General features: G+C 41.2%; 1 protein-coding gene across 1 annotated transcript in view; it reads left to right on the top strand.

Moving 5' to 3' along the window:
• The window catches only part of BMPR1B (bone morphogenetic protein receptor type 1B), a 179,822-nt gene extending 158,222 nt beyond the window's left edge, over positions 1-21,600 (top strand). The window contains exons 6-14 of the mRNA XM_058802918.1: positions 2,666-2,768; positions 3,784-3,886; positions 9,912-10,008; positions 10,829-10,967; positions 15,782-15,974; positions 16,416-16,713; positions 19,029-19,204; positions 20,472-20,602; positions 21,321-21,600. Of these exons, the coding sequence (XP_058658901.1) occupies positions 2,666-2,768; positions 3,784-3,886; positions 9,912-10,008; positions 10,829-10,967; positions 15,782-15,974; positions 16,416-16,713; positions 19,029-19,204; positions 20,472-20,602; positions 21,321-21,446 (1,366 nt within the window). The 3' untranslated portion in view covers positions 21,447-21,600. The remainder of the gene's footprint in view (positions 1-2,665; positions 2,769-3,783; positions 3,887-9,911; positions 10,009-10,828; positions 10,968-15,781; positions 15,975-16,415; positions 16,714-19,028; positions 19,205-20,471; positions 20,603-21,320) is intronic.
• Positions 21,601-22,410: the final 810 nt, after the last annotated feature.

Below are 22,410 nucleotides of genomic sequence, written 5' to 3'. Positions count from 1 at the left end.
AGTGTTTCACTGTTAACTCCCTTCATTCTCCTGGCATTTGACTTGGCTGTAAGGATTCACTCTTGGCAAATATGTGACACAGCAAATCTCTATTAGTGATCACATCCAAAGTGAATTGAATCACTCCCTTGCACCATACTGTAATGATGGTGCTTCAGTGGAGGAGGTTAGTGGATGTGTACCCAGTTGTATCCACACTGCATTCCTTCTGTACACACCATTTTTGGAATCAAATTACACAAAATTAGAATTCACATTGCAGATTTTAAGAAAATAGCAGTTCTATACTACAGTTTTTTTCTAGGAAGTGGAGAATAGGTTTTTCATACCGCTTTGCAAGTGTCAGTGATGTACAGATGCTTCTTTCTCTGTAGTCACCAAAGTAAGTATAAAATTTGAGACTCTGCACACATCTCTGATTTGTTTCTTACTGGCTGTATTAGTAAGTTTCATTTCTACCCCAGTCAGGTGTGAGGTGGGGAAATCAATAAAACAGCAGGGGTGTGCCCTGCCCTTTTTCTTGCAGTGTGTGGTCCATTTGACATCCTGTGAACCAGGAGAACAGGTTGGGGTGAGGGGGGAAGCAGGTAGGAGATCCTTTTTTCTTTTCAGAAGGGTTCCTTCTCCCTCTCACCCAAGCCCCTCAGAAATTCTCAAAAAGATAATGAGTTCTTACATAGCATGAAAGCTTTTTGTTGTTTGGTTTTATTTTCTTTTCTTAGAGGTAGAAGCAAGCAGTGTTTATTCTGCTCAGTAGTGCTATTTTTTCTCTCACTTCTCCTTCATTATTCTAACATCTGTAAAGAGTATGGTTTAGACTTATTGTTAGAGCTTTATCACTTCTTTGTTTTGGTCTACCCAATCTAATTTTTTCTTTTTAAATTTGGAGTAAGATTTTTAGAGGGACTAAAGTGCATGAGGAGCTTGACTTCAGTTTTCGTAAGTGAGCTAAGAATCAGAGTCCCATAAGACAAGTCAGAAAAATAGAATTGAAATGGCTGACTTTCTGTTTCTTTTTCTCCCTTTTGCAAACAAATTGACTTTTCCTTCCCCTGTTTTTCTTTGATGAACCAAGAGTTTTGAGTTTTTGCTGTTAGCTGTAGAGTCCATTTTTGTGTTTCACTTGATAGCAATTTATTGTTTTGTTGCTCTGTCCCTTGGGTTAAACTTAATCATTATTTTGAATCAAAGGCTCCATGCAAACAAATAAAATCTAATCTAATCTAATATTCTTCTCTAATGGATTCCTTACAGTCTCTTTTGGCAATCCTATTGTTCCTATCTATTCAGCTCAAGCAATGACATCAAGGTGGCTGTTGCCCAGAAGGGTTGCTGTCTCCTTTGCCTCACTCCTATGTACAATGTAAAGAAGGGTAGAAGTCACTGCTGGCTTCCCTAAGAAAGTAATTTGTAATGTGCATTTGGTTACTTTTCAGATCCAGGAGTCATGATATATTATTATTTGAAGTAATAAGCTTACTGTGGCTAGACCCTGCCCCACTAATATAAAAACATGCCACAGAAAATGTTTGACGTGATCCTGTGCAGCATCTCTCGGTTGTGTAGCTAATACTTACAAATTGTGTTTGTCTCTTAAATGTGTAACTGTGGCTCTTGTTTCCTACATCTTCATTGCCTTTGCTGCTGGGGCTCTTTAGACTGTTGTTTCATTCAAGTAAGGAGCAAATCATCTGAAATTTTGCTGTATTTAAGTTTTCTAATCTTTTTTTCTTTTTATTTCCTTGTTTTAACTGAGTTTATTTCTTCCCTTCTGAAGAATACTCATTGCACATAATAGCCAGTGTTATTTTCCTGAGCAAATAACAGAATATTTTATTTTTCTGTGACTTAAATGTCTTATATTAAAGAGTTTTTTCTTTATTTTTGGATCTTCTACCTTCAAGTCCATCAGTTTTTGTTTCTTACGTGTTACGTCTCCCCATCAGAGTGCTGAGAACTTAAGGTACAGCAGTCTCAATAAAATGCAGCCACCCTTTCCATGCCCTCCACTCCCTCTTTCCATAGCATTCAGGCATTTGACCTTCATCAAGGAAGGACATTTATCACCAGCCCCATCGAGCCATCTGTTCGTATGCTTGCCCTCCCTGGTGCACGTTCCTGTAAACGGAAGCATTATGGATCACTTCAGGCTCATAACCCAAGTAAACATCTATGAAGGGTGTTGATGATAACTCAAGGACTCATACACAGGAGTGCTGCAGTTCATAATACGGTGAAAACAGGAATCACAAATCACTCTTGGTAATATTTTACGTTTAGCATCTCAGAAGTGTTTCCTTCTTCAGGTCTGTACCGTGGTGCAGGTGTCGGTGCCCTGTTCCTGCCCTCAGGACAGAGGCTGTGAAGCACTGAAGCTTGCACTGTGTAGGTTTCCAAAGTCTTAACACACTAATGACCACAGGCAGAGGGCTGGGGGGCTTGTTAGTGGGGTTTAGGCTGTGAAATGTTGCAAAGGTAAGTGCACAGCTCTGAGGCAGAGCCTTCTTTGTGTGTGGAGGAGCTGCTTCCACAGCAGCCCCAGTGTGTCCATTGGGAATGGCCGATTTGCCTGGCAAGGAGCAAAGTTCAGAACAATATTCAACAGCACATCTTCCACTTTTCATATTTCAGTGCCTTTTCCTGATTCATTCTTTCCAATCCACAGCACTGATGGCTACTGCTTCACCATAGTAGAAGAGGATGAGTCCGGTGGACATTTAGTCACCAAGGGATGTCTTGGATTAGAGGGCTCAGACTTCCAGTGTCGGGTGAGGAAGCATTCTCTGCCACAGTGTCCCTTGAATTTTTGATAGTTTCCAGTTAAAGTGCAGTCAACAGATATTACTGTGTCCATGTTTTCTATTTCTGTTGCTTTGGCAGATAGCTGATCTGCATTGATTACTGAGGGGGGTGCTTTTGTATCCTCAAAAGATGATACTCCTAATAATATGGATTAATATATGGATCCTCCTAATAATAACAATTCATGTTTTTGGTTTTGGCACTGCTGCTACTAGTAACATTCCCACTGAGATGAAGTTTGGATTTAGAGAATTGCAGTTTTAACTCCTCAAATTTCCATGCTGGATCTCTCTGGGTGTTTTTCCTAGCTAAAGTTAGTTAGGATATTATTTGATGGACTGCAGCAACATCTACATCTCACATGCAGTTCCACATTGATTTGGGATTTTTGGTGCCAGATATTCCCTTCAAGTGCAGCGATCACCTGATGGAAAACAAATACCACTGCAAGAATGGAAGTGGTGTGGAAAATGGAGCAAGGTGGTTCTGAGGTGGTTGCCTTTCCTTACATTAACCTTAAATGGTTTTCGATGAGTGCAGGAATAGTTACATCCTTATGGCTAGTGGGAGATATTTTATCCAGCTTCCCAAGAGACCAGAAGTTGCAGCTAAATTAGTCCACGCAGCAATTCCTGTATTCTCCTGGCTAACCTGTTTTGGATACTGGTATTAACTCATTTTTGGTGTAATTGATAGATGTATGTGACTTTCACACTGATGACTGGCACGATTAGAGAAAGTCAGTCCCTTCTGCAGCATTAAGGCACCAACAGGAGTAAGTTTAGAGTGAATTAACATTTTAATTGCCTGGATGAAATATTGCTGGTTACGCTTATTGGCAGAAATACTTGCTGCACACATCCTAGGAATCTGAAGCAGATTGCAGTCCAGCTAGCAAGCACATCTTTCAAGTGCCAGAATGACCGTGTGTATTTACAACACAGGTAATGACTTGCTTTCCATCTAAATTGCTTGTTGCAGGACACTCCTATTCCACACCAAAGAAGATCTATTGAATGTTGTACAGGCCAGGATTACTGTAACAGGCACCTTCACCCTACACTGCCACCACTGAAGAATCGAGGTAAGGGAACAAAATCCAGTCCTAAGCCGATCTTTTCCTGCTGTTAGTCCCTGTGCCTTAGGAAAAATAGAGCACAGACTGAAGCACCCTTATCCAAAAGCATGTGATTAGAGAGAAAATTGGCATTAATCAGTATATCTCCATTCCTGTAGGTTGTGTGTGGAGTGGTGCTGATGCTTGTGTGTTTCTGCTGCACACATGCAGTGAACACAAGATGCATTAGAGTTGCATGATGCTGTCCTAGCATGGACCTGCTGAGCTATCAGAGATCATCTCAAGGACCAAGGCTGGTTGTGTCAGAGGATGACTCTTGCTGTGTATTTCTTTAGCCCGATAATAAAATGGAATCCTCTCTCCAGTCCCTGTAACATACATTGCTCTCATTCATAACTCCACACACAAATTGGTCAGTTCAAGTTGTCACAAGTCTGTGAGTGTTTCTTATTTGCAGGACCTGATCACCCAGTACTGAGACAATAATGACTCACCTAAGTGTATTTTGATGTGAACAGTATAGCTGAAAAAAAGAAAGTAGAGTAAGAACTCACACAGGTTTTTAAAAAAAATTATTCGAGAGCAAATGGGCATGTATTAACTTAGTAGATGCTGAGGCAAGGTTTTAGCATTATTGTTTGTTTAAACATCACTTTCTGAAAGCTGGTAAAACTATTTTTGTCTGGGTGTTCAGAATAAATTTTATAGAAGTATATTCCTAAGTGTAAATTCTTCCATAATAAACTCTTGGCATCGGCAGGAATTGTGGCAGTCAGCATTGAGTCAGGCTTGCAGAAGAATTTATAATCGTGGTGTTCTGTGTTGAAGATCCAGATCGGTGCACAGATGCACTCTTAATTCCACCAACAGCAGATACTTACACGAATGCATGCTCAGAGAAAGCCTTCACTCATGTAAGCTGTTCCCTTCAGGCCTGTGAAATTCTGCACAGATGGGCTGCAGAGTCAGGCCTTTGGAGAGTAGTATGTAAATACTTCACTGTTTACTAGCAAGGCATTAAGGCAGCGAAACCTCATAAAATTCTGACTTCCAGCAGAAGAGTTATGTACTACTTTGTTGGTTTATTTAATTTTAAAAAGTTCTTTGGATTGAGAGAAGAGCTCCAAAAAGTAGTCAATATTTGTTCACACTTACTTAGTCTTTCATTAAATATCAGTTTGAAAAACATTGCCATGATTTCTTCTTGCTACTGGCTGAGTTTATGCTACATTAGGACTACTCAAAAATACTGAATTAGAGCCTAACACTAGGCATCCATCTATAAAGATTTTAGTTATTTGGCAATGCTATCTGCTACTTACAAAGAAAGCAATGGACCAAGCTTTTGTTAGTGGCAGAAGGTGTTTGGATTGAGGTTGGGTTTTTCCTGTGTGTATGTAGGATAAATAAAGTATCACTGGAGAACCATGGTGGCAGAGAGAATATTTTTTAAAAGAAAAATTTCACCGAGCTGAAACAGGGTTCTAGCTGTTCTGTGTTGCAAAGTTGACTATTTTAGCATGGCAGACAAAAGATGATGTAGTCACTCAACACACTCAAAATATTTTTTTTTTTTTTATATAAGGTCTCACACTACAAGCATCCTGACAGTGTTTTGTAAAAATGGATTTCAGGAACTGCTTGAATAAATGTGGCTGAACAGGGCTGAAGTCACCACCTTTATTAATGCCTTAGGTTAATATGTCATTCTCAGTGCCAGGCCTGTTTTAATGTGTTGCTGCTGTATCCTAGTATGAAACCTGAGGATAAAAGAGCCATAGTTTGAAACAGCAAAAAAAAAAAAGCCATAGTTTGAACCACAGGCCCTCACTGCAAATAGGTACAAATACTGTATACAAATACATACTACTGCCAGTGCTGTGGCTGTGATCATTGCTTCTACTGGAAGCATTTAGATTAGGCTGTGATTGTCTGAGTAATGTTAAAATTGTATATCAAATTTAACATGAACTGTAAGTACAGGGAAAGAGAGGTGAACTTAAAACAAGCTTCTTGGAAAACCCTTCTGGCCTTTGGGGTTCCATCAAAGATACATGCTTCTCAGCATCTAAAAAACAAACAGAAATTTGGCTTCTGATGAACTCACATCTGAGGTGATGTCTCATGGGAAGCAAAGTCTAGGGAGAGCATGCAGCTGCAGGTCAGAGGCTGTTGAACTCAAAACTGACCTGTGCACCAAGGTAACAGCTGCAAAGGCAAGGGACTTGTGCTCTCTAAGTGCTTTTCCAGGCCTGGCATGTGCTGCAAGGCAAGATTTATGCCACACCCTATCCTTCTCCTCTCCCCCCTGGAAAGAAAGGAGGACCACATACATGAAAGTGAGAGCTAGAAAAATTAACACCGGTCAAAGCAAGACTTGTTAAGTAAGATGGAAGAAACAACAGCCAAGTCTAAGTTTTGAGCTCATCTTGCTACAGAACTAGCAGGATAAAATGTCCCAGAGAAACCATTAAACCCTTGTGCCAGCTATACATCTGTCTTATTAAGGAAATGAAAGTCATAATTGGGTCTGATATAACACCTCTGCTTTAAACAATAAAAGATATTCCTGGAAATCCCGGTGAAAGCACAGGCTGAGACCAGTCAAAAGGAGAAATATGTCTTTACTGATTTAGAGCCTACATAAGCAGAAGTGGTGGTGCCACCGTGTCTGGCTCCCTGCCTGTATAGCCAGTGATGAATGGGCAAGGGAATGATTGGAGGAATGATGGGGTTTGATGTGTGCACACAGTCTCCACGCCTCGGATTTCACTGCCGTTTTTACTTGGATAGCTGTAACATTCTGAGCTGGAGGGACCTGGGGTGGGAGGAGAACCTCCTCTCCCTTTGATATGCTGACTTCTGAACCTTCTGGGTGGCATTTTCAATGCACTCCTCAGCATGGCGCGCTGATGACAGTGAGTGAAACGAGTGGTGGAGGAGGGGGAAATTGCAGGAGAAAAACAGAGAGGCAGCTTGGTCTCACCGAGCTCCCTGCTATCACCAGCCTGCACCACTGTTTTCCTACAACATGGAGCTGTTAATGTGCTTTTTGCTGGGCTGCACTGCTATCAGCCAGACAGGGTATGTGAAGAAGCTTCCCAAACCTGCAGTGTGTTTGTTTTACACTTCCCACACCATGCTCCCGGTAATCGCTCACTGCTGCCTCCATGGAAGCCGCTGCTCATTCTCCTAACCCTGCTGCTTGGCACCTGGCAGTTCCAAGTGACACAGCACTGAAAAACACAGCACTGGGCTTCTTAAAGGACACAGTACCTCCATCAGAACTGCACTGTCCAGGACCCACCACAGTGTTCACCATAGAGCCCACAAGCGAATCCCTAGGCAGACTCACAGCCGAGCTGCCCCATCCCTCCTCCTGGTCAGATAGTGCAGGAAAACGGAGGTTTGTCCTGCTGCCCTGTGGGAACAGCCTGGGCTGGAGGAGCAGGAGAAGAAATGCAGCCTGGCTCAGTGCAGCAGAACAAACAGACATTGCTGGTGTGAGGATGGGGGTTTGCATTTAATCTTGTGCTGTCCACACACACACACCAGCAGGTTTATGAAGTCCTCAAGTTAGGCAGCAAATAAAATCCTGCCCAAATGCTTTAAAAACGCAAGAAGTGTTTGAAAGGTGGGACAGTAGCTCACTTGCCATCAATATTGCCTCTCAAATAGCCAAATAAATAGAAAGGCATATGGAACTTTCTGTCCCCTCCTGTGAGAGCCAGTTGCACGCTGTGCACAGTGAACCACTGCTAAAGCTGTGCCACTGCTGGCATGCCGACACCACCCACCACAAGAGGGTCAGCTCTGCATCTGCTCAAAGTCTTGTTTCCTGCTCCCAGCAAAGAGATCAGGACACGTTCCTTTGTGTCTTTCATGCTTTCCTTATACTTGCTTCACATAATTGCATTTGAGTACCCAAAGAATTTTGCAGTTTTGGAGCCTGAAGTTCTTCTGAGAGCTGCACAGCACTTCCAAAATGCCTTCTGGCCTCTGGGAAAAGCAACCTGCTTTTTCTGAATGGCAGAAGCCCATTAGAAACATGGAGCATAAGGTTTGGATCACTTAAACCCTAAAAATTGTGGGAATTGGATTCAAGATTGCAGCATGTTTGTCATCCCTCTCCAAATGTACATTCTCTTACATGCACAGACAGTGTGAACAGCTTCACGGGCAATACCGTGTCTGCAAAAATGCACAGAGTTCCATGGCCTTGACATCTAGCAGACACAAGTCTAAGATCTGAATTTTTCCCTCTGTGAAAGCTGACATCAGCTTTCATTACTGCTAAGCACAAAAGCTCAGCTTCCATCCTGTCATACTCTGTGAAGTGGGAGAGCCCTTGCTGTGGGTGGTTATCCGGGTTTCTCCCAGGTATGGAATGCCGCTTTATGGTCTCTGTGCTCTGCTTATTCATCTGTTGGGCTGTGACATCTGAAACTGTGACAACCCACACATTTCAGAGGGAGGTGGTGCTGACACAGGCTGCTCACACAGCACAAACCAGATCCCTCAGCCCTGCAAAGCTGCCATCCCCTTCACAAGAGCTCTGATTCCCCGGTGGGCTCTCCGTTTCGACCCACAGCCCGCTTGGAGTGGCAGGCCAGGGATAAATCTGCTGTGGCAGGCAGAAGGATGGGCTCGAGGGTTCTCCTGATAGACATCGTGTCAGTGTCCCCTTTCAAAGGCATCAGCTATGTCCTAAGTGTTTACATTGTCAGTGCTCCCGGAGCAGGCAGTGGCAGGTTAAAACATGACCAGTGTGATCAGGAGGTGTGCTGGTAGGTAATCTCTGTTTGTAGTGGGAAGGGGAAGGAAAGAAATTGTTTGGGAGAAAAAAAAAAAAAAAAAAGAGAAACTGTATCTTGAAAATAAAAGAGTGTGAGAGTAAACTAAGAGTCCCTTAGGAATCCCCTGGTCTCATTACCCTTGTAAATCTGAAACATAATAGCGTCGTTCCAGGAGCAGTCAATAAGGATGGATTTCTTGCATTCTCCGATGTGTCAGGCTTTGGAGTGAAGGATGCAAGACAGCAAGGCTGGAAGAGCTTCAGAAAACATGGCCCTCATTTGCATCATCCCATTTGTTGTTGGAAGGGTGGTTTGTGTATGTACAGGCTGAAATACTATAATTTTGAGAGTTTGAGTGGCAGGGGAGGTTAAAAAAGAATAGAGCTGGATGTCTTTGTTTTTCAGCAGAGAAGCATGCATGAAGGTCAGACTCACTTGCCTGAGCTGAGAATTCAAATTTGGAGATTATTGTTATACTTTAAAGGAAAATATGAGTCTGCTATACAAAGGTTGACTGAAACATTTTAATAGTTTTTATGCAACAGCATTTTCTACAAGTCACTTGACACATTTTCTTTTCAAAGGGTTTTGCAGAAAAGCCACTGGAAGGATAGTTTTGCCCACCAGCATAGGAAGGACTTGCTGGCACACAGGGCTGCTCTAGAGCAGATGGAGAAGAAAATTCTTGCTCAAATGTTTAAAACAGGATCTAAGAGACAAATTGTTCTGTAAGGATGGAAATACTACACTTTCAAGGCCTCTCATGGCCTGCCTTGCTGGAGGTTGAATGGTCTACTGTGTCTTTCCTTCTAGAATAAATGCAGTTTGGTGGGTGGTTTGGTTTGGTTTTCTTAGTTACTCATTAGGATACTACTTAATCTGAGTGTTTAAAAAAGGCAGTGGTTTTTGCATTTCCTGGCTAATCACTCAGGTTAAGACCCAGAGCTGCAGGTCTTGATTGATTTTCCATTCAGAGACAAACAGGGAATTACAAATCAAGGCAGTGTTTTGCCTGAGCGAGGACTGAGAAAACAAATAGGGATTTTTGACGCTGGAAGTGTCAGTTCTGTCCTGGTCAGTGAGGGTCAAAGAGGAAGCCCACAAAATCCAGGGGTATCCTGTACAGGAATTATGAGGAAAGAGTGGAAATGATCCTGTGCTCAATGCACTTCTCCCATTGACTTCATAACCATCTCCCTTTCTAAATTTTCCAACTTTCTCATTTTTAACCCCAGACTTTGCTGAAGGAAACATTCACCACAAGGCCCTGCTGATCTCAGTGACTGTTTGCAGCATCCTTCTGGTGCTTATCATCATATTCTGCTACTTCAGGTAAATAAGGAATATTTTGGCATCTTGTTAATGTTCCTCCCAACATTTATCTTTTTATAGATTTAGGAAATTGAAAAAAAAAAAATAGAAGTGGACCTTAAAGAAAAGAAATAAGAAACTGTAATTTTATCATGAGAAGAAAATGTGTATTTTATTGATGCTATTCACAGGGGTACCTGTGTGATGGATTTCATACAGAATCTTTCACTCAACATCCTTAAAAGCCATTCAGGTAGAAGCACAGATTATTCTTTACTGGGAAGGCCAAAGGACAAATTTTGTAGAGAAATTTGTGTAAGGGAAGTATATCTAAGACTTCTAAATTTGTTAATGTGATGAAGAGCTGATCATAAAAAAAGAAGACAATACAGGAATGTCAGTAAATGTGTCTAGAGTGTTATCATGATCTACATACATTACATTTTAATAATTTGACATATTCCCAGTTTGTTACATATTCCCAGATTCCATGACCTTACATCCTCTGGCTCCTAGAAGTGTACTGCAGACAGTAAAATAAAGTTACTGACTTGGTCAGTGTTTTAGACATATTTAAGTTTCTGAAAGGAAAACATTTGGTTGCTTTGCAGATTTACCCCAGACTGCGTGGCCTGTGAGTGTTATACTTAGAATTTTGATGATGTAAAGAGTTGCTAAAAATAAAATGATGAATTTTGGCCAGCGAGTCCAGTGTATTCCTCAGGGAAGCAGAGAAATCTGTTAGTCTATAAATGAAGGAAATGTGAAGGGCATGTGCATTATTCATTGCACATGTGCTCATTGTATTCAAAACTCATTTTGTTTTCGTGTAAAACCTCAGATACAAGCGCCAGGAGACAAGACCCCACTACAGCATCGGGCTGGAGCAGGACGAGACCTACATTCCCCCCGGAGAGTCCCTGAAGGATTTGATCGAGCAGTCCCAGAGCTCAGGCAGCGGATCCGGGCTCCCTCTCCTGGTAAGGAAGCAATGCTATTGTAGTGCACATTTTAAAGGCTGAAATGTGTAGAGGGAGAAGAGGCACAAAAAATAGATTTACATATCCTCTGTTTTCTTTTATATTTTTTTTGTGGTTTTTTTTTTTTTTTGAGGTTTTCTGGGGGTTTTTTTGGGGGTTTTTTTGGGTTTTGTTTTCCTGTACCAGAACTGACAAGAAGTTAGACTGGAGAATAGCTGCTTTAGAAGCAGGGGATTTTTGTCATGTGAACTAAGCCAAAAAAGGTTAGGGTTATTTTTCTGCCTCATTTAATTTCTTATTTTAGATATCATAGGGTAAGTACAGGCTAAGACAACTCATGGAAGTATATCATCACGTTTGGTTTTTTTACACTCCAGTGTACAGGACAGCACCTGGCCCACTGATCTTGTTTTCTTCCTTTGTATGTGCAACGCACAGTAGGATTTCAAACACTGCCCCATCACCTTTTTCTAAAGGGAACTGTAACTTGTCAGACTTGGAACCTTTTTATTTGTAGGCTTCACTTTGCATTCAGAAGTCAAGGGGGATTTTTTTTCCTCGTAGTATGGCAATCTCAAAAGTCAATGGGATTGAGTTTGTGATTGTTTCTGAACAGACTCCAGGATTGCTAAACCTGCTGAAAAGGCAGAATGATCTATGGCAATATAGTTCTGTTCATCAGGGGGTTTTGCTTCTGGGGAGCATCACTGGTAGAAAAGAATTGGTAAAAACCTAGGTTACTTATTTAAAATAAGTGCCTCTGAGAAACTGGAAGATTTCATTTTCATTTTTCAGAGTGGGTATGTCCCTCCTGTCTTCCAAACCTATTAGTTTGTATTGATGCTACTACTGCAGGTGTTGTCCAGCTTCCAGGTACCATGTACTGTCTGGCTGGTTTTTTCCACACTTATTTTTTAAACACCCTAAAGAAGACATAAAATGGGAAGTTTCATATTTCCTTAAAAATGAAGCAACAGACTCTGTCCTATCCCATGCCAATTTCCTTCTAGCACCCTGTAGTGGTTTTGGTTCACTAATTTGAGATTTTTTGGCCAATGGAAAGGGAGAGATCTTGTGTGCAGTTTAGGACCATTCCTAATGAGTCTCCAGCTGATTTAATTGTGAGGGATTCTTCCTTTCTTGCTTTGGGGTTTGGTTGTATTGTTTTTTGGTGGTGTTTTTTTGGTTTTTTTTTTTTTGCACCTGCCACATCAAGGTCTTCATATTTACTTGTTCCAATGACATAAAAAATGTAATAATTTAGAGCAAATACAAAGAACTTGGTTGTACTTCTCTGAGAGGATGTGTTTCCAGCAGCCCATGTGGGTGCCCTGGGAACCTCACGGCAGAGCATGGCTCAGTCCTTCATCCCAGGATCCCAAAAAAGCTGGAGCAGTGCTGGTTATGACTGCTTGTTCTTTATGCCTTCCTCTGTCCCAGTGAGCAGTTTGAAGGAGGGATCTGTGGTCTCAGTGCTGTCCCCAGGTCTGCCCTTGTAGTGGATGGGAAAAGGAGCTCCTGCTGCTGAGCTGCAGTGATGGCCAAGGTGCCATCCCAGCTGGGATTGCTCAGCAGCTCCCAGAGCTGTGCCGCTGCCCCTTGAGGCAGAAACCCTCCAGCCTTCTGGCAGGACACTCCTCTCAACCTTGGAGACGCTGCAGCCACTGGACCAAGTGATTTTCCTCCAGGAACTCTTCCTCCCCATCTCCCCCTTGCTTACAAAACCCCCATGCAGTTGTTTTTATAAGTAGTGATTTTGGGTGGAAGAGAAGAAAATGGGTCTTGCACTTGGCAGTAGATGTTTGCAGCATTCCCAGACAGCCACAACCCCTGTGAGCTCCCCAGGAATGCACAGAGTGATGCCTCATGCCTGAAACAAGTGTATAGGAGGTGCCTGGCAGTAATGCTCTGCTCTATTGTGCAAGAGCTTATTTTTAACCTTGTTTCTTGGGCAAAGACTGAAACATCCAGGGTTATAATTTCAGAAAAGTAAGATGCAAATTTAATGCAAAATGTCACCTTATGCTAACCAGTAATGTTTTTCTCCTGTGTAGAACATTTAGTCTAACGGGTACAAATATCATACCCAAAACAAGTATTAGCCAAGAATTTGTCAGTGTGACATTCAGCAAGTGTTCTTTCTCCTGACCTGTCTGTACCTCTGACAGAAGAGTTTGCTGCAAGTCAAATGCTGCAAAATGGTCTGTCTGAAGAGATTGCTGAACTACAATTTGGTCTCTACCTTCTCACACATTTTTTTTCATAATTTCCTTTCCAATGAACTTTGCTTTTCAAGGGACTGCACCAGAGCCATAGGTATGAATTCTCTGTTCAAAATATTAAATTTACAAAAGGTTGGTCTGTCTAAATTTTCATCTGCAGTAGCTGAACACGTTTAGCTGAATGCCAGGAAAGTAGAAATAGTTGGTAATTGGATTGTTTCCACTCAGGGAGACGAAAGGAAAGGTCATGTAACCTTACCTGACTGCTTACAGAGCTCAAGCAGCCAAATACACAGATTTAAAAAGAAATAAGAAACCCCCAGCCCCACTCTGTAAATAACTCAACATGAGCACATCATTCAGCATGCTTATGAAATCCATTGAGCCAACAATTTTGATTAACCTATTTGTTTTATAAATCATAATTGGTTTATGATTCAAGAAGGAGCTGAATTCCTTAAAAAAAATAAATTGTTCATAGGAAATCATTTGACCAGTTCTAGCAAGACAAAACCAGGTTAAGGCCTTTCACATAGTATTCTGCCGCCTGAAAACCCATAACAGAAATGTGTTTTTCATTTTCTTAATGTAATTTAATAAGGAACTTTTCATCATTAAGTATTGTAATTGCATGTACTTTATGATGCCATTACATATATTTACACAAATTAAGTTATTTGATGTAACTCCATTATTGTTCAGGATGCATTTTTAAAATGGGCAAAATAGAAAGCAACAATGCTAAAATGACATTACAAAATGTTACAGCAAAATTCCAATGTAATATAACTATTGTTCAATCACTATATGAGAGTATAAAAGATAAATCAATTTAAAAAATTAAGGCTAATCTCTATTGTTGGCTTTCATTGATGTTAATCAAAAATAATGGCACTGAAGCTACCATCTTGAACATCTAATAATGCAGTGCAGGGCTGGAAAAATGGAATTCTGTTTAAATGACAGAAGAAGAAAACTGGGATATTTGAAATAGCTTTGCATAAATACCACAGTATGTTTTGCTTCTTAAAATTGTTCAGTATGAAAACCAGTGGTTCACTTAAAAAAAGAATGATGGTAGACCTGACCTAATAGGTTTTGAGTTTGTCCTTGGATGCACATTCATGCTGCAGTCACGGCACATTCATGGCAGTCCTGCCTGGCATTCCCAAAGTGGTGGTTTCCACTGCGCCTCCCAAGCACAACAAAGGAAGAAAATTATTTAAAAAAATCAAGTTTCACTCATTTCTGTCTGCCAAGATTGCAAAAATATTTTTGATTTCATGAAATGAACATGATTTCATAGGGATTCAGTTAGAGCAGTTAGATTCACTTGCTGCAATAAAACACTGGAGGTTTGTATCTGGATGGTGGCAAAAAGAACAAGAGGCCACAAATTTGAACTTGTGCAGATTTTGCCAATTGCTTGAGCCAGGTGAAAATCTCATTACATTGGTGGCAGTATTCCTTCAAAATCTTACCAAACCCTACCAGACAAAAACTCATTAGCTGTGGGTTGAACTGGCAATGCTGTAGCACAGGAGGGTGACATTTTAAATCCCCTATTAAGCTGAGGCAGAGTCAGCCCCGTGAATTGTGTTGCAGCATCCACTCACATTTTTATTTGTGAACTTTTAGAAAGACATGATCTGCAGACATGCTCAAATCTGATGAGATTATAAGTCTCCATTTGTCCAAGATTTTTTGTGGCTGTAAAAGCTTGTTAAATGTAGAGGCAGTCTGTCATCCTTGTGAAGAGAATCTCTGCAGTGCTGCTGTGGACATTGATCTTGCAATACCCATGATTTTAGCTGACAGTACAGCCACTGACAAAGCTGGCACAGACACTGGAAAGCTGTTCTTTCAAATATTTTGGGGGGGAAATTGCTTTTTATGAATACGTAAATATCATTATTTAAATCAATGTGGGCACATGTGTTTTAACTCTGTAAGTAGTGACTGAGGTTCCTAACCAGATATGTATTTTGAAATAATTAGGCATGGCAATTTAAAGGAAGGTGATAGGAAGTATCATCCTAAAAAGAAAACAAAAAAACAAAGGAAATTTTGTAATTTTTCTAGTTTTGGAGCTCTAATAGGCTTTTGACTCTTGTGAGCCCTAGCCTTGAGTCTCAGCAGTGTTGTATTTTTATATTAATGAAAATGTGTTACCTACTCCTTTGGAATTTGGACTGCATTGAGGTGAGCAGGAGTATTTTCTGTCCAAACTTTTCCAAAAATGACAAAAAAAATCCACCAAGCACTACATCCTGCAGAAAGATTAAAAAAAAATTCAAGGTGCAGGGACAAACATTTCCTTTACAGTGACTGATGTAATTTCTTGAGACACCACAGTGTATTTAAGTAGGCATGGAAAGGCTTCTTTTTAGTGGTGGGAATGTCCTCAGCAGCAGTGTGTCCTGGAGAAAATGTGAGCATCTGCAATTGTGGAGGGTTGCTGAAATCCATGTCACAATGGGTGCGTATTCCACCCTCTCCTGGGCTGCTGTGTGGGAAGCAGGCACAGGAGAGGGAGGTGAATGCAGAGATTGCCACTGAGCAAGGTGTAAGATCTGCCTTGGCATTTCACAGGTTCAAAGGACCATTGCAAAACAGATTCAAATGGTGAAGCAGATTGGAAAAGGTCGCTATGGAGAAGTCTGGATGGGAAAGTGGCGTGGCGAAAAGGTAGCAGTGAAAGTGTTCTTTACTACAGAGGAGGCCAGCTGGTTCAGAGAAACAGAAATCTACCAGACTGTCCTGATGAGGCATGAAAATATTCTTGGTGAGTGAAGTGAAAGAGAATTATTTGATGGTGAGCAGGTTTTTGAGATTAGCAATTTTGTATTTGCTGTTATCTGATGTCCTTTCCGATGTGCTTTGTTTCCCTCTGTGCTCTGCAATTAGCCACCCAGTCCTTTTCAAAGGAAAGTTGTTTAAAGGATTATTGAAACATAAATAAAAGTTAAAAAAATAATGGGGTTTAGGGGTTTTTATTCCAAACACAACATGTCTGTTTCAGCCGCTGGTATATCCGTATCTGGGCTTCTGAAAGTACATTACAGGCTAGAGATGAGGCACAGCTGCATGGAAGTAAGATGAAAAGAATTAAATATGTTATTAAAACAAACCTGCTGAAATGGATGACAATCCAGAGTTCTGAGCAGTCCAAAAAAACCCCTGAGAAGTATTAACTTGAAAATAACCTCTTTTTTTCTTTTTGTAGGATTCATTGCTGCAGATATTAAAGGTACAGGATCTTGGACCCAGCTGTATCTTATCACTGACTACCATGAGAACGGCTCACTTTATGATTACCTAAAATCCACCACCTTGGACACAAAAGCCATGCTGAAACTGGCTTACTCCTCTGTCAGTGGCTTGTGCCACCTGCACACTGAGATCTTCAGCACTCAGGGCAAGCCTGCCATTGCCCACCGTGACCTAAAGAGTAAGAACATCCTGGTGAAAAAGAATGGCACCTGCTGTATAGCAGATTTGGGCTTGGCTGTTAAATTTATCAGGTGAGTGGAAGTGAGGGGGCTGAGGGGAAGTTCATAAATCTGGTGCAAAAGTTTCTTTATTTGTTGACTGAGTGTGCATGAGTGAGCAAGCACCTGCAGTGTGTGCGCACACCTGGGCTCTGCTCATCTGTGTGTGAGGTCACCTGTGTGGGGGAGAATGTCACATCAGCACCTCATGCAGGTGTATAAATAGTTGCTTTTTGATTATTTGAGCACATTAGCTGTGTTTGTATAAAGGGTCAGTTTTCATCACTCCACCCTCCATGTATTGCTGCCCCAGTATTGGTGGCACACAGTGAAAGGACACAGCAGTGACAGGTTGAAGTCACATCACTGAGCTTGTCGCTGAAGCATTCAGCTTGTCTGATCCCATGAAAATTCACTCCTCAACTTAGAGAGAAAAATACTAATAATTTGCACTAGTTACTAACTAGGATTTATTGAAAAGGACCCCATTTGGGCTGCCTTTTGTTTCATTTCCTACAAATCAAATTGCCCAAGTGCAGATTTGATTTTTGAAATGGCTTTTAAATTTGATTTTAAAAAATGGTTGTGTGCTTAAACAACTTAGAAAGAGCAGACAGGTAGAACTTACTCACTCCTGGGATTCATGAGGAGCCACTGCTCTCTGACAGCTCTGCTCAAAAGCAGCTCGAGCTCTCAGTGGTGGTCCTGGTGGTGGAGGCGCGTGCTCCGAAGTTTCTGATTTTTCTGCACAGAGAAATGCGTCCAGAATACATAGACTGAAGGTTTCCGTTTCGCAGGTCAGCTTTGAAACTGTGCACTCCCTGGAGTATTAAAAAAATTCAGGAATCCTGTACAAATCTTGAACTGAAATTACTCAGAGTGAAAGGAAAGGCAGTTTTTATGTTCTTTTCTTACTGTTCACTTACCTGCCGGGTTCCTTGGTGAGGCATTTCCTTTATGAGCCTGACCTTTCTTCAGGAGACAAGAAGGGAATATTTTTACTTTGAGGAACAGAGGCCTAGAAAACAACAACTTGAAAATACACAATAAAAAGTTTTGAGGAAGAAATTCACCCTTTGCAGGTGTACTTTGCCTGGCAAATACAGAGCAGCACACTGCTTAGCTGTGAATAAAGAAGAGCTAGGAATTACTGAGTGCTGTTACAAAAGAAGGTGAAATTTGGATTTTTCACACTCCAGATGGAATTTATGTTATGTACTTGGCTTGTTTTCATACTGAATCCTTCCTCAGACAGCATTTCTCATGCAACGATAAGGAACAGAAAATAGTTGGAAGGGGTGTGCTCTGCTGAAGCTAATGATTCTAGTAAAATTCTTTGTGTTTCCATTTCATTTGAAATAATACAAGATAATGCAGGTCACTGGGTTTATGTTACATTCTTGCAGGTGTACAGTAGTACCACTAGCATATGTATGATTTAATGACTGTGTAGGTGGCTGGTTGTACCATAGACTCAGCTTTTCTTCATATCAGAAGGTGAAAAAAATTGCTGTACATGAAGAAAACTATAGAAATACAATTATTCTGTGAGCATCTGTTGTATCCACCATATTTAAAATACATACATTTTGAAGGTGAATAAAGGAAAACAGACCTTTTTAAGCAAACCAGAGTATCTGCCATATATTAAACTTTTAAATATATTGAAACTGATGTAGCTGAATCTGAGTTAATAAGAAAAACAAGAATCCATTCACATAATTAATGGGAATATTTTTCCCTGTATGTCGTCTCTTCTGGTCAATGTGTGAGGTGTGAGACATTTGCTTAGATGTTTTTATGCATTTATCTCTCTGTGTCTGCATATCTTGATGTGTAAAGGTTGGAAAGGATCAAACATAATGCATGCAAAAAATAATAGTTAGATTAATCTGTCTTGCAGATCTAATTTGCTACAGCTAAAAGATACTGCCCCAGCTACTCAGTATCCCCCATTAATTGCTGAGACTGAGGCATTAGGTGGTGGAGTATGTTAAGAAAACAGCGTTTAATGAAGATTTGATTGTTATCACTAACATTAGAGCTCGGGCTAATGCTAATGAAATCTCGCAAATGTTACAGCATCCCTGTTGAGTCTTATCTCCATTGTGGTTCTGCATTTGAATGCTTAACATAGCCTCAGGCGGGTCAGCCTTTTAAGGAGGGTTGCCTTCACACTAAGAGGCTTTTCTTGCAAGAATTGTTCCATTAAGATTATGCATTACTTTTGACCTTGTTTGAGAGTGGATGTGATGTGGATTTACTACTTCTTCCGTCGAAATTGCTTTATTTTTGACCCACTTTACTGCATGCTTGATGCCCTTTTTTTCTCCTTCTTTTTCTTTTAGTGACACAAATGAGGTAGACATCCCTCCAAACACCCGTGTAGGAACAAAACGTTATATGCCTCCCGAGGTGCTGGATGAAAGCTTGAATAGAAATCACTTTCAGTCCTACATCATGGCTGATATGTACAGTTTTGGACTCATCCTTTGGGAGATAGCAAGGAGATGTGTTTCAGGAGGTAAAGTGCTGGGAGATCACTTTTAATTGTGTCAGTGAACCTTAGGCCTTCCATTGCACCTTGTTTTCCAGGTAATTGTTTTTACAGTAATAAACCGATGTGGGTAAGCCATTCAGGTAACTCTCTTAATGTCTGTTCTCCTGTTGAAACTTATTTTAAAGCATCAGTCAGTGCTATTTCAACAGCAGAGATTTAGACTGTATTTTAGTGGCTCGTTTGAAGGCAGCTGATGCCTGCACTGAGGAAGTATGGAACTCATTTTGGGACCTTTTTTAAAGGCATCATGTTTGTGCTGGACTGGGGCTGTTCAGCTAATTTAGCAGAAAGAAAATAGTGGTTTCTTAGTTTAATTAAGAGTTAAATGAAAGGAGGAGGACAAACAATTTAGGGTTTGCTATTTGAAATAAATAATCTTTGTAATAAACTCTTTGAAATAAATAATCTGTTTACTAGACAAGTAGCAAAACACCGGAGGGAAGTGGCACTTGTTACATCACTGTCATACCAGTGATGTGCCTCATTTCCCTCTTTCTGCATGTAGAGCTCAGTGTCATGCAGAAGTGATGGCTGTTGTACCTCTCTTTTGCCACTGGGAAAGTTAAATGCACAGAAATGACTTGGTAGCAGTTCTGTGCCAGTTTGGTGGTAAGAGTAGAGCATGTCTCTGTTGGGTCTCTGCTAGCCTCAGCATTCCCTATGGGTTTTTAAATCCTTCAGTATGCTGAATGCTCACCCTAGAGGAGCTGAATGTTGCCAATGAGCAGCAGGATCCCTGTGTTTAAAAGCTGGTGACGTGTACTGCAATGTTGTGAGGTGAAATCTGTAATATTTTTGTCATTGTTGCTGTGCACAAAGAATGGTACCTTGCCATGTTCTGAAAAGGCACAGAAATGCCCTTTAGTGTTTTCCAGGTCCACTGATAAGAAGGAGACCTAACTCAAGGTTAATTCTCTCTCAGATTACTCTGATACAGACTCTACACTAATAGCTCTTAGTGTGAGTACTTACTGGAGATTGCTGGACTGGACAGCAGTGATAGAAACTGTTCTCACTTGGCAAGTTACTGCACTTTTGGGTTAGATACCTGGCCAGACTTTACATAGCAGTGGTTGCATTGGAACTTGACTGTGGAATAAACTTCTAGTCCTTTTTAGGGGCAGCACACCCAACTGTTACAAAGTATGGCCAATCTGTTATAAAATGAAAGGGAAAAAGGAAGGGTTTTTTTTTTTTCTGCAAGTGACAGGCAACTAATTGCTTCTTTCAGGAATAGTTGAGGAATACCAGCTTCCATACCACGACCTGGTGCCCAGTGACCCCTCGTACGAGGACATGCGGGAGATCGTGTGCATCAAGAGACTGCGCCCCTCGTTCCCCAACAGATGGAGCAGTGATGAGGTACCTCTCATCCCTATCAGCATGCAGTCTGTGCTTCTAATCAGAGCTAGGGACTGAGATTGACCCAGTTCTGCATCATTTTGAGGGAGGAGGATGTTTACCACTGGTGCTGCCGTTTGGGAATAGCAGCATCTAGATGAATAGTCTGTGGGGAGATGAAAGATTTAGGTGGCATGAGGTTTGTGAGTGTGGGGGAAAAAAACAACTTCCCTGGGATGCTCGAGGTCTTGTGCAACAGCCAGTGTGAGAAGATCTAACCAAATCTCACCTGCCTCATCCTTTCCCTAGCCAAATCCCTCTGAGCCTTCAGACTGGGGCTGGAAACACTGGAGGAAGGAGTGGCAGTTCCCAAAAGGGCTTTTGTGTGGTGGCACTCAGTGTTTGGTTTGGTACCACATGTGTCAGGGATTGGGAAGGTTTGTTGCAGTAGCTGCTCTTGATTAATTGGTTGGCATCCAATGGTAATCCCACCCCAGGCATTCCAGCAATAAAAGGACAATTTGTTACCACATAGTCCTTGTGTATTACCAAAAATACATTTATAAAAATCGCCATTAATCTACATGAACCATGTTTGGCTGGTCTGGGCAGTGCTGGTGGTGTTTATCTGTAATGGCCTTAGGAAAGACCTTTTCCCTTCAGTTTTTCAGCATTGCCACACGTGCAGTCTCCTGTTCCACTGACCCTGGGGGGACTTTCTCTGCCCTTCTCTCCGCAGTGCCTGCGGCAGATGGGGAAGCTGATGATGGAGTGCTGGGCTCACAGCCCTGCCTCCCGCCTCACCGCCCTGCGCGTCAAGAAAACACTTGCCAAAATGTCAGAGTCCCAGGACATTAAACTCTGACTCTGCCAGAGTCCCTGGAAATGGACTTGATGTGCAGGCAGAAGTCCTGAAGATGTATCTTTGCTAATGGAGGAGTCACGCTGAAGAGCAGCCGTGAGTTTTTGAGGAGACTGTCCATCGAAAAAATCACCTGAATTTTGACATGCAAGATGGAAGAGGCTTGTCTGCCCTTGTTTACATGGGGAAATACAGTTTTAGTAACTGGTTTAAGATTATGCATGTTGCTTTCCATGAAAGCCACTTATTATTATATTATTATTATTATTGTTATTATTATTATTTTGATTGTTTAAAAAGATACTGCTTTAAATTTTATGAAAATAAAACTTTTGGGTTAGAAGTAAAAAAGATGTATATTGTTACATTAAAAAAAAAATTGGAGGAAACTGCTGAAAATGAAAGCAAATCAACTTTTTCATTTCCAAAAAGACTATTGCACTCCAGCCTTAAAAAAAACAAAAAGGTGAGTGGATCTGTGTAGCTCAGAGGAGCTGTAATGGAGCCTGCCTTAAAAGCCACCTATTTGTGGAGATAACTTTCCAAACGCTGTGTGTGCAAGTGATTCTCAGAGTACAGAGATGGAGCCCAGTTGCATCCCTGCCATCCCTGGTGTGGGTGGCCTGATTCCTGTGGGTGGCCTGTCCCAGGAAGGTCATGCTTTATTTAAGGTACTTGGGAGCTGTATGAATATGGCTTGGTGTGACTTTTTTAAAGAAGATCTTCATGTTTCTAGGAAACCTGGTGGGAAGAGTACCACAGTGATAAACAAGTGCCCTTTTTCTTGGCTTTTTTTTTCCCTTCCTTTTCCCCCACTGCAAAATAAAATATTTTGTGTGCAAGTGGAAATGAAGTACATATCTGAATCTGCTGGGTAATTTGAAACTTCTAGGACCCACAAACAACCACTGTTCAAGAGGAAATTCCTTGTGAGAAGGAATTATTAACTTGCTCTTTCATTTGTGTA

This window comes from Ammospiza caudacuta, chromosome 4, assembly GCF_027887145.1.
Source record: "Ammospiza caudacuta isolate bAmmCau1 chromosome 4, bAmmCau1.pri, whole genome shotgun sequence".
Taxonomy (NCBI): Eukaryota; Metazoa; Chordata; class Aves; order Passeriformes; family Passerellidae; genus Ammospiza; species Ammospiza caudacuta.
This window is presented reverse-complemented; position numbering and strand designations above follow the sequence as displayed.